We start from the raw sequence: 12,309 nt of genomic DNA, 5'->3' as shown, positions 1-12,309 counted from the left end.
TGTGTGGTTTTGTCACGTGCTATTAACCATGGTACCACAGTCCCCAAAGAGTATGAAGTACAGAAAGAGAGAAAAGAATCCCTGGCCTTTCTCCTGGGAGGCGCCCAAAGCCCAGTTGCGTTTTTGTGTTTGAAATCTTCACACACATCTCAAAATGGAAATTCAGGGTGACACAAAACAAGCCAATGATGAGAGAGGGCTGCTTTCTTTATTCAAGGCATCTTCTAAAATGCTCATTTTTTCCTGACTTCTTGAATGTGCTACACTTCACACTTTTTAACAAAAATGATGGATTCCTCTGATTCCTGAAACCAACATAAAAAACTGTAGGATTGAAAAGATTGTTACTGATGTTAAGTTTGTGACACTTGCCTGTCAAAGTTTGATACGGTGTAATGATTTGGACCCATTTCTAGTCTTTTAACATTAAGTCATCCATAAAAGACAGGAAAGGCAGTGGCATTATGGCCAGAGAGATCTGGTACCATTTAGACGCATTATACACACCGTGAGCTCACAGGAGACACTCAGCTACCATGTACTGCAGCCATCTTGCCCTCTTTCCTGAGTTTCAACATTGTAAATTGGAGGCAGAAGATGATCACACAGACCCTACCTCATGGCAGACAGGATACATGAACCAGAGATAAGAAACAATCTCCTAAGACCTAGACAATATTTCCTAAGACAGTTTTAAGCACATGATCACTTTCTTGACTTCCAATGTCAGGAAATACTAGGCTAGAAGGTTAAGAGACAATGAATTTTGTCTAGAAAACATGGGTAAAAAAGTATACTGTATAATGAAAATCTCTTACTGCATTTTTTAGCTATTAGGCTTCTTCTCAAAAAAAAAAAAAAAAAACATCAATAGCACACCCCAGAGGTACAATAGTATTACACATTACTGTCAAAACTGCTGAACTCCACAAAATAACCACGGAACTACAACCAGTGTAAGATCGCATTCCTTGCAACTGTTTCTCACATCAACTGCTAGCTGGAGCTGAAACCAAATTAAATATTTCCCTCTAGTAATCTGTAAATTCTGAGAGGCAATGCTGCAAAACTTAATTTAATTCTGGGCACACATGAAGGTTGGGAGATTTCTATCAAAACCTCTTCTATGTTTCTCCTCCCCAAACTATTTTCAACATACAAAGAAAATATTTGTTTGTATATTTTTCCTTGGGGAGGCAGGAGAGGAAGGAGGCAAGATTAAAGGCCTGGGGAGAGGGAGATGTCTTTGAAATTACTTTCCCTGGGCACATGATGCTAAGCAGCCTCAAACACCCCTTTCATCTTCCAAGGATTCCTTACTAGCAATGCATAAAAGAAATCCCCAAAACAAATCCAATCCAAATTAAACGTGAAAGTAAGCTTTAAAGTCACGTAAGCTGGGCCAAGTGAGGAGCTGTGGCCTGGGTCTTATACTTTCCTAAAGGAAGGCAACGGGGTCCCCACCACCTCCAACAACTTAGAAAGGCACTTTGCTCTTTCATAGTACCTGTGACCTTCAGAATTAACAGGGTCCCCTAGAGAGAAGGTGACCCAGGCACAGGTAAGTTCTACCGGGCACCAGACTTGGTTCACTATTGTTTTTACTTTTCATAATATAATCATGTGAAATCTATTAGTCTGCCCCCTACCCACACTTGCAGCTAAGAAGAGTCTGCTTAATTACCTTTAAGAAGAATCGCTCATGAATACTTGACCACTGGACTGTCACTAAACGCCCACTTCTGAGTGGTCAAGTGATATTGCTCCTGTGTAACTCGGTCACAGAATCTGCTCCTGCTGGCTGTCCCCGCATCAGCCAGCCAGGCTGCTGTGCAGGTCGGCACACACTGGTGGAAATCCCATTTGTTACTTTGGCTCTGGAAAGTTAGTTTAATTAGATGTCCCTGCTTCATTTATTGCATGTCCACGGTCAAAATTAAATTCAGACCTTAAATATCAACGGAAAACAATTCTACACACGCCAATAGTAAGAGCAGAGGGCTGGATCTGGATTGAAAGTGAGATTTAAGAAAGAAAAAAAAAATCAGAAAAACCCACCATGACACTGCCAACCAGCATCTGCTCGGGGGTGGGGAGGGGAACACTCACTGATCCCAGCTCCTCACCAGAGCCCACCGGCTCGGGGGCCTCCCTTCTGAGGACTGATGGCTTCCCAAGAACAACAATGGCACTGACGATTTTTCAGCTTTGCCATTAATTTTCCATAAAGAGCAGTTTTCTTGACGAGCCCTTGTGTCAGGCAGGGCCTGATGCTTCAGAAACCTGTAATTATTCTTGGCTCCCCACCCCCCACAGCCTCTGCACCTGTGTCACTTCAAGGCACCAGCTGGCCATGTCTTGCCTCCTGCCTCTTAAGAGGGGGGGAGGGAGGAGCATCACTGAAAACCCAAACTCACAATATTCGCCTCCTCTTCCAAAATGCAAAAACAAAAGAAAAATTTCAAACTCACCAATCTCAACCCTTCTCCTAACGGGTCTTGCCAAGGGAAACAAATACACATTAATTGGCTAGAGAGCCCTCATTCAGACCAAAATTACTGACACACACAGTAACAGGGAAAGGTCTGACAAGGGGTTATTAATCCTGTTTTACTGCCTGCTCTTCCACACCCCTCCACCCGCTCCCATTAACTTTACACACACACACTCGCACATCCTCTTCAAACTCCCTGGGCCCCGTGACACTCAGTGGCCAAGACAGGAACATGCCGAACCAGTTACATCATCTCCCCTTCCTCTCCCAAATCACTTGTACAGGCTGACTCAGGCTACTGGGATTTTCTTTTCTTTTTCTTTTTAAAGCAAACTCATTTCATTGACTCCCTCCTGGAACAGTGTCATATCCTTCTCAGCTGGATTAAATATGGCCTTCCCCTACCCTCCATTTAAAAGTATATTTGCATATATGATTCCTTCTTTTACTACAAAGCACAGTTACATGTGTGTACTGTGTTTTTTCTCTCTCCCACTCACAGCTTGAATTTCCCAAGAACAATAGGTTCGTTCAAAGGCCACGGGTGCCCTTAGTGGCAGATACAATTTCGTGGCTGGTGATCCCAGAGGATACTTGCAAAGCAGAGAGCCTGCAGGAACCTCCACTAAGGAATGTTAAGGACAATGTGGGGGATGCAAAGAGAGATGTTTGCTGTCTCCTTAGACCATGGAAAATGAAACTAAGTGCTAAGCTTGGCTTCCTGCATGGACAGTATTACTGCTACTTAGTTGGAGACACCTAGAAATTGTGCTGCTCACTCCAGTTAAGGGAACAGACTGGACCCCATGTGCATTGAGACGCACAAGAGTAGGGGTTAAAACCACTGGCCTTGGAACCAATTCTGGGTCCAAAATCAGTTTATACACTTTACTAGTTCCATCTCCCTAGGGGAAGTGACTTCTCCCATGCCTCAGTTTGCTCTTGTGTAAAATGGGGTAATGGTAGTACCTGCCACCCACGAGTGCTGTGAAAGTTCAATTGATTGATGGATTCCAGGTGCTTAGAACAGGGGTGTATGTTGTAGCTACTACCTAATAAGTGTTGTTTTCATTATATTTCCAAGAAGAATGAAAAGGCATGGAAGAATATGAAAAATACCAAATGATTGCCCAAGTAAACTCTGTGGATATTAGGGCTTAAGCAGTCAGGGGATCCTGAATCAGGAAAGTCAGCCCTGATCAGCCAGCTAAGTGGCTTTAACCTCCTTGAGCTCAATGCCCTTATCTACCAGGGCAGGGCACTGAACTTCTAAGAGCCTGACAAGTGTGGAATTTTACATATGATGCCATGAAATAGTAGTAGCCAGGAAAAGACCTAAAATGAGAATGGTTCGCTCAGAATAGGCTCAAAGAAACTGATGCAGGGCTCTGCTGTCAATGGGCAGGGGAAGACAGGAGCCTGAAGAACTAGAAGAACGTGGTTCTCAGACCTTGCTCTGCTGGGAGCTCATGGCCTCTGTTATAAGGCCTCAGAAGACCCAGGAATCTGAGAAACTTTAATTTTCTGCTTCATCACAGGTATCAGCCTCACCAGCATTAAATATGTAAGCTTCACTAGAATGTGGGCTCCACCAAGGCACCCAGATCTGTGACGGATTTGTAGCCTGCCTGCCTGCCTGAATGAATGAAGCAACTCTCAATCAAATAATCAGTTGAAAAGTTAACAGTGAACACAATCCTGGGTAGGCATGGCTGCTACAAGCTAAAATTGCCTCTTTCTTCACCACAAGGCCATCAGAAACAAGGTTTATATGTTTATTTTACTGACATTTCTTATAGGATACATAACTATCTTAAGATTTAATTTATTATTTAATTTATTATTATTTCTTATGTCATCGATGTTTTTCATTTTAAAGAAAGTATTTGGCTGGCGCCGTGGCTCACTAGGCTAATCCTCCACCTGGCAGCGCCAGTACACCGGGTTCTAGTCCCGGTTGGGGCGCCAGATTCTGTCCCGGTTGCCCCTCTTCCAGGCCAGCTCTCTGCTGTGGCCAGGGAGTGCAGTGGAGGATGGCCCAAGCCCTTGGGCCCTGCACCCCATGGGAGACCAGGATAAGTACCTGGCTCCTGCCATCGGATCAGCGCGGTGCGCCGGCCACGGCGGCCATTGGAGGGTAAACCAATGGCAAAGGAAGACCTTTCTCTCTGTCTCTCTCTCTCTCACTGTCCACTCTGCCTGTCAAAAAATTAAAAAAAAAAAAAAAAGAAAGTATTTAACACTGAAGGCTGGGATTCTAAACTGAATGAAAAATTTAAGTTCACAGGGCAGCCCTGAGCATATGCTCCTGTGTGGGAGGTCAACACCAATTCCCTTGCCCCAGAATGTCCCTCTCCCACTGCTGCTTTCTCTTACCCCCTCTGGCTTCCAGGAACCACCAGGAAGAGAATAAAGGCAAGTGGACACAATACTATCTTCAACCCTCATTTTTTTCTTTTACTGGTGCAAAGAATACTGGCCTTGGAATCAGTTTTACTGCCTCCCTTTCCCACATCACCCTTAGCCTTTTCCAATAAAGTACTCAAGTACATGACGTTCACTTCCTTCCAAGCAAAATGAATGAGCCATGCATTCAAAGACCCCTTCCAATTCACACTTCTTGCTGATAATCCTTCAGTGGCCTGCCCTCATTCTTACTGCTTTACCATGGCAAACCAGACGCCACATGATCTGGCCTTAATTCTCTCCACTCCTCCACTTCTTCCTTCAGTCCCTACCCTCCTCACACCAGGCCTATGTCTATATCAGAGCTCTAGAACCTGTCATTCCAGACCCTTGAGTGCAGACTCCCTGGCTAGTGCACACCTGCTTTTTAGAAATCTGTTGTGTTCCAGCTTTACTGTCACCTACTCAAAAGCCTGTATTTCATCTGCCCAAATAGACTAACCCAAACATCCCATTCATTCTCCATCACCCTGCCTGGCTTTGCTTGCATTTTAGTATTTACTGGAGAGATCTGAATCATGTGTCTGCATGTTCACTGTCTTTCTCTACTAGAATGGAAAGCCCAGGAAATTAGAGAAATGGTCTTATGTACCAAGGAGTCCCCACGCCAAGTGCTGCACCTGAGAAAGGCCTCCAAATTGTACCAGCTGAATGAATCAGCTGAAGCCATTAATCAGGTCTGGGACTCCAGGAAGCACTCTGCCTGGTCAGGAAATCTACTCCAAAATATCCACCTTATTAGGTCAAAAGGATCCATCATCATTTCTCCTCCATTACAAGTTGTAGGGCTGGGAAGGCACTTGCTAACTCACACTCACAAGACAAAGGGGTCAGTCTTGGGAGCACACCCCACCTGCTTCAAACAGATGCAAAGGGCATTTCTTCCCAGCAGTCTGTATTGCATCATGGGCTCCGAGTGTCACTACGATGAAGCAAACCCACCTCTCTCCTCACCCCGGTGACAGGTGCTTATTAACTGGTGTCCTGAGGGAGCAGATTAAAGACAGAGGCCCCACACATTTTACATGGTGTATTCCCATTTCTACCAGCTGAAAGGACTTCCCCAGGAAAGGCAACACCAATCACTGGTTTCCAAAGCATTTGGGTCACAGCAACATGACGCCCAACATTAGCAGCCCTTAAATGAAAAGGTCCATTCAAATTTAGCAGTCAATATGGACCCATGTTTTCTGTTACTCTAAATACCACACTCTTCACTTACATAGATGAGATACTTTGAAATTCCTGTGTTGGCCCATTCTGGTGCCTTTCCCATAAATTCCTAAACATGGAAGCATTTCCTTCCCCTCTATTCCCTTTAAGAATTTTACATAAAAAGGCATCTCTAGTGAGAGGTGCTATTTATTTCAGGACCATTATTTCAGATACAGAAGTCTCAAACACTGGAAGGGAGCCAAAATCCAATTAAGAGGGTATGGCGTTTGAACTAAGCAAGAGCTAAAGGGTGGAAATATTGAATATAAACTGCACAGGGTTCCTATGAGAGAGACAGAGAGACAGTTTGTGTGTGCAAGCCACTCACAATGAAGTATATGTTTTTCCTGGTAATTCTTTATTATTTTATTTTTAAAATTTTCTATTAACATACAACACTTATAGATTTTTATGTATTTTTGAAAGCCTTTCTCTAAACCTGTTCCTGTTCTCATACTCATATAGTTGTTCTCTTTCTTATTTATTATGTTAGGGAGTTAAGAATCTTTCACATGCTGGCTGGGAAGAGGTGAGGCAGAAAGGAAGAGATGGGTTTCTATCATGTAAAGTAACATTGTATTGGCCCATTTTTTTCAATTTATTTATTTGAAAGACAGAGTTACAGAGAGGCAGGAGGAAACACAGAGAGAGAGAAAGAGAGAGGGAGAGAAGGAGGGAGAGAGAGAGGGAGAGAGAGAGGGAGAGAGAGAGGGAGAGAGAGAGGTCTTCCATCTACTATTTAACTCCCCAAATGGCCACAATGGCCAGAGCTGGGCTGTTCTGAAGCCAGAAGCCAGGAGCTTCTTCCACGTCTCCCATATGGGCACAGGGGCCCAATGTTGTGGGTCATCTTCTGCTGCTTTCCCAGGCCACAGCAGAGAGCTGGATCAGAAGTGGAACTGCCGGTTCTCAAATCAGTGCCCATATATACCAGCACTGCAAAGGGAGGCTTTACCCTCTACTCCACAATGCCAGCCCTGGCCCATTTCTGAACCACAGTAAAACGCTGCATATTTCAAGTGAACTGTTCAACCCAACCTGATTAGGGGAAAATCAGGTACCAAGTTCTTAAAGTTTGGATTCCAGTAGCTCTGGCAGCTCCCTTCATCTTGAGTGGCTCACTGATACCAGATGACACAACAGACTCTGATTGAAGAAGAGACACTAATTTGAATCATCACTGCCATCCCCTCTCCCCTTTGTTGCTGTCTGAACCAATTTCCATACAGTTTCAAAGAAATCATCAACCCATGCAAAGGGGAACTCCCAATGGAACAAGAACTACATTAGCAGCATACAGGGGGAAATCTAATTTCCAATCCAGTTGCTTTGTTGTTTCAACCTCCAAGGAAGGTTGCTACATTTGCACAACACAAATTAAGTTTTAAAACACCACTGTGATCTAAAATTAATAAAAACCTCTCATGGGGAAAAGGTGATCCTTGGTACGAATCTCCTTGTGCAATGGAGGTCAACTCCACCAGAGCTTGTGGGTGGTCTGGGCCTTTGAGGTCTCCATTATCTGAGCCAACAAAATATTTAGAAATGGCATATACTCATGGAAACCACTGCATCTGTACTCATAGCTTATGGTGAATTCATTTTTAGTTTAAGACAGTATCCACATTAAGAATTCTCAAAGTACCTTGTTGACAGATCTCATAGAAATGTATTTTAATGGTCTAAATTAAGGCTTCCTTTTCAGCATGACAAGATATGCCAATGTGATTTCCTAGTGCCCTACTTACTGAAATAAACCTTGTGGCCAGACACCAGTGTGACTACATCATTAATTAACCTGAACTACATACCGGAACATTGCTGCTAATAAAACTCCCGTATAAAGAAAACATGTTTTCTCTACTGAGAATCCTGGAATGTGGGCCCCAGCAGAGCCAACACCTTAACTAAGGAGACATTTTGATGTTTGTGTCTATGTCTGCGACTGCCACAAAATTTGGTCCTAGTTGGCTTGATCTTCAATAACTTGAGATCCTCCTTGCACATGCTTTTTTTGAAAAAAAGAAAATGAAAATGACATCTACACTACCAGGATTTGCTACCAGCTATGTGAATGAAAGAATTACTTTTGCTAAAGAAGGTAGTGCTTTACTGCAGTGTTCTTAAAAGCACACTCTGAGCTTTCAGCCCGCAACTTACTGAATCAGAAATCTACAGAAATCTTCCATTTTCTCTGGAAAATAGGCTGACAGAAACAGGAACAAAGTCCTCACTATAATGTTCAGGTGAAATTGGGACTTTTCCAATCCACTCCATATGAAATGACATATACTTTTTTTTTTCAACAGAGAATTCTTTTGGGAAAAGCATCTGAAATGCTTATCAAGATTTGTCATGTAATGTCATACTTGGGAGTCCCCCTGGGAGACTACATAGGCAACAAGGATTAAAATCTCCATCCTATCTACAAAGAACCCAACCTTCTAGACAAAATAAGGTTTTACACAATTCTGCAACCATGCTACAAATAAGACCAGAAACAACCAAAGTTTTCTTGGCTATTAACAATTAGTCTTTGCCTGGTCCAACCATGAACCACCAAAGATCTCAAAACATTCTAAAAAATCATCATCCCTGAGTAAATTTGGATGTTTAGGATCTTCCAAGTTAGAAACACTACCAGATCCCAAATTTCATTTCATAAGCTTTCACCTACATTTATCTAAGTCGTTTCTCCTGGTGAATGGTTTTGGTTTTGACAAAATCCCTGTATTATGAAAATTCTCTGAGTTTTCTCTTGTCATTCCATACCTTGGTCAAACTGTTTCATCTACTGCAACTTGTCAACACTCAGTTGTTGACATGGAAAATGGAACTAGTTATCACTTTTTAAGATCGAGACTAAGGGCCAGGCATTTATCACAGAGGTTAAGTTGCTTCTCAGGAAGCCTACACTCCCATATCAAAGTGCCTGGGTTGGAGTTCTGCTCATCTGATTCTAGTTTTCTGCAAATGCACACCCTGGGAAGCAACAAATGATGGTTCAAGTAGTTTGGCCCCTGCCACCCAACTGAGTTCTGCTTTTACCTGGCCTAGTCCTGGATTTTGCCAGGCACTTGAAGAGTGAACCAGCAGGTTGGAGATCTCTCCATCTACATGTATATCCCTTTCAGTTTCTGTGTCTTTCAAATAAATAAATAAATAAGCAAATATAATATCAAACTAAAAAAACTTATAAACATGAATACAGTTTATTTAAGACTTCATTTGTTTATTTGATTAATGCAAAATACATGGAAACTAGAATTTACTTTAAAAAAAGAATAGAAACTTGCTATTCAACATTTAAGAAACATTTCTGAATTTTAACAAATACAAAAATACAATTTTGACTAAATGAGATTCCACGCCTTCCCCAACAGTGCCCTTCACAAGTGGTTCTTGGCTTATTTTCAACACCAATATTATAAATCACCCAACTCTTCTGTTCAAGATTCTAATTGAAAACACAACAAGGAGAAACACACAAGAAACAGAAGCAGTAGGAAAGGAGGAAAAGTAGAACAATGGGAAACAGACGAACAGCAAGTATCTCACCCTTGTGTAAAATTCCTGAATTTCATAGCTGTGTCTCATCAGTAACACATCTCCAAGGAGGATCCTCCAAACCTGGAGAAGCACAGCAGTTCCAGGACAAAACTAACTCCTGGTGCTGTCCCTCACGTGGAACAAGACCACTAATTTGAAAGTGCTTTTGTCTCCAATGACCCAGCAGGGATCATTGAAAGAAGGACAGACAATGGTGAAGAGGATTATTGTAGTCCAGAAAAGCATGGTAAGGGGAGGCCGTCTTTCTTAAAAATTAAGTAATTTAACTATTTTTTGGGGGTGGGTATGGGGAATGGTGTGCCTAAGCAATCTTAAATAAGAAAATCCTTCAACTCTAGGACTTTTTCTAAGGATGTAAAATCAAAGACAAGGGGAAGTGATGGGGAAAACACAAACCAAATTCAGGAGAACTTTCACCAGCCCCTCCCACACAATTAAGCCCTTTTGTGAGTCATCTCCTCTTTGGGCATTGGTTTCTTCTATTAACAAAACAGATGAGATGTATACAATCTCTTCCAATACTATGGAAATCCTCTGACTTTGAATATATGACATTTCTTATGTCCAAATTTTGCTTGTTAAGGGAAGCCAGGCATGAAGAACATGAGATGTAGTACCCTGATCCCTCTGCAACTGGACTTGCCATGTCTCCAGGTATCTCAGTTGCAGACTCAGGGCTGTAGTTTCTGCCCAGCCACCTGGTTCTACATGGTTATTCTTGGAATACTGGGGTACACAGATATTATTTCTAAGGTTATAGCCATTAATGCCCTTATTGATGAAACTAGATTAGGATTCACAGACTCAAACACACATGGGGTCAAGGGGAACAGTACAAAGAAATGCTGATTTGGACACATCAGTGAAACAGTCAAGGAAGATGACAATAAGCAGAGGTGGAGACTGGTGAACTGGGGAAGTTACTACATAGCTAAAAGGGGAAGTTGCTACACAGCTCAAACTCACTGAAATCATGAGGCAAATGGAAGTACGGTATTGCAAAGTTTTTAAAAGAAGCTAAATTTCCACAAGGTTGATGTGAAATCTCCAGGATTTTTGAAATATTGGTAACAACTAGGAATACTGGTAAATATTGGGAAGTGGGAGTGTGTAAAATCAGCATGGGACCAAAGTTGTCATTTTGAGATGTGTGTTCTACAGGAAAGGAGAGGCAAAAGGAAAGACACAGGCATTTTAGGGCTACTCTTTCTCTTGTAGAATCAGATCATAAGATAACTTAGAACTTTGTCTCCTACAGTACCTTCCAGCTGGGGAAAATTAAGCCCCCTCCCAACAGAGTTTTCCTATGAAACCCTCGGGTTGAGGGAAGACCCATCTGGATGGAAGAGTGAATGAACAGCATTTTTCTGAGTTATCTGCTCACATACTCTTGCCCAGTGCCACCCAGCTTGAATCCCTACTCTCTTATTAAGCAGAAGGCAACAAGGGCTGTGACAAATCCACAAGAGCTTTGAGGTCTGCCACCAAGTTTTAAACTTTGCACATTGTTTGGCATAATCAGTAATTGCACAATAAACATTCCTTAAATGATTTTTTTTTTAATCTTGAATAAGGGCCACTATCATTTCTTATTGCATGCTGTTCTCCAAGGTGATTGGGTCAGTCCCAGATTGGCAGATTTGTTCACTAGGACAACAATCAGAAAGAAAGAACTGTTGGCTAAGATAAACAGGCTATATCTGTCTGATCTCTGTTGCCCTTTTGGGCACAGGGTCTGTATGTTTTACTTGTTTTACATTAATCCAACAATTATCTACTGAGCTTCCACTTTATAGAAGATACTGCTCCAGAGACTTCAAGGGCTCCTATATTTTTGTACCTGCCTATAAGGTGCTCAAGGTATATACATAAGGGCTACAAATACATTTAATTAAAGGTGACATGTTATATATGTTACTAAGAACCAGGGTGAATAAAGTGCTATGGCAACATACAGAAGGAACCAATGCATTCTTCATGGAACATCAGTGCTGCTGGGTGAAGTTATATTTGACTTAGATCTCGACAGACAAATGTGCTTTTGTCAAGTGGAGAAAGGGAGCAACAACAGCCTAGGAAAGAGCAGACATGAATAAGGGCACAGATGCATGAAAGCCCCACTGTGTGTGGAAAAGGATGAGCAGTTTAAGGGTCCTTACTTATGGGGTACATAATAGGAAGAAGCAAGAAATGCAATGGAAGGGCCTAGAATATGAAAAGGATTTTTGGTGAACAAAGATTGCTTTCCTATGGGCTCAGCCCTATCACAGCATTTACTGAAAGGCAGTAGCCACTTCTGTAGTTCCTTGGTAACCATTTAGGGAAATATTACAGAGCCCAAAACATACTAGTGAGGTTCAGTAGTCATACTAATGTTGCCCTGTAATATTCCTGAACTGAAATATTTAGAAAAATCATTTGAGAGATTTTCTTGTTCAGATTCACGCTTCCAGTTAAAAGCACATGCATAACAAACCACAAAATGAGAACAACCACCAAAAAGATAAGAAATACTGCCCCCAAAAGTCTTAGCTAAAAAACAATAAAATGCTACTGAATGAAGC

At 42.1% G+C, this 12,309-nt stretch overlaps 1 protein-coding gene across 5 annotated transcripts in view; it reads right to left on the bottom strand.

Annotated features, from left to right (window-relative positions):
* The window catches only part of KLF7 (KLF transcription factor 7), a 98,470-nt gene that overhangs the window by 63,665 nt on the left and 22,496 nt on the right, over positions 1 to 12,309 (bottom strand). For 2 of the 5 annotated variants that reach the window (XM_070070304.1, XM_070070305.1), the window contains exon 1: positions 2,472 to 2,724. The exons of the other annotated variants lie outside the window; for them this stretch is intronic. In XM_070070304.1, coding sequence (XP_069926405.1) covers positions 2,472 to 2,522 — 51 coding nt within the window. In that variant the 5' untranslated portion in view covers positions 2,523 to 2,724. Of the gene's footprint in view, positions 1 to 2,471; positions 2,725 to 12,309 lie in introns of those variants that run through there. 5 annotated transcript variants of the gene reach the window in all.

Source organism: Oryctolagus cuniculus, chromosome 3 (assembly GCF_964237555.1).
Source record: "Oryctolagus cuniculus chromosome 3, mOryCun1.1, whole genome shotgun sequence".
Lineage (NCBI taxonomy): Eukaryota > Metazoa > Chordata > Mammalia > Lagomorpha > Leporidae > Oryctolagus > Oryctolagus cuniculus.
The sequence above is the reverse complement of the archived record's forward strand: the minus strand, read 5'-3'. Positions and strand labels throughout refer to the sequence as shown.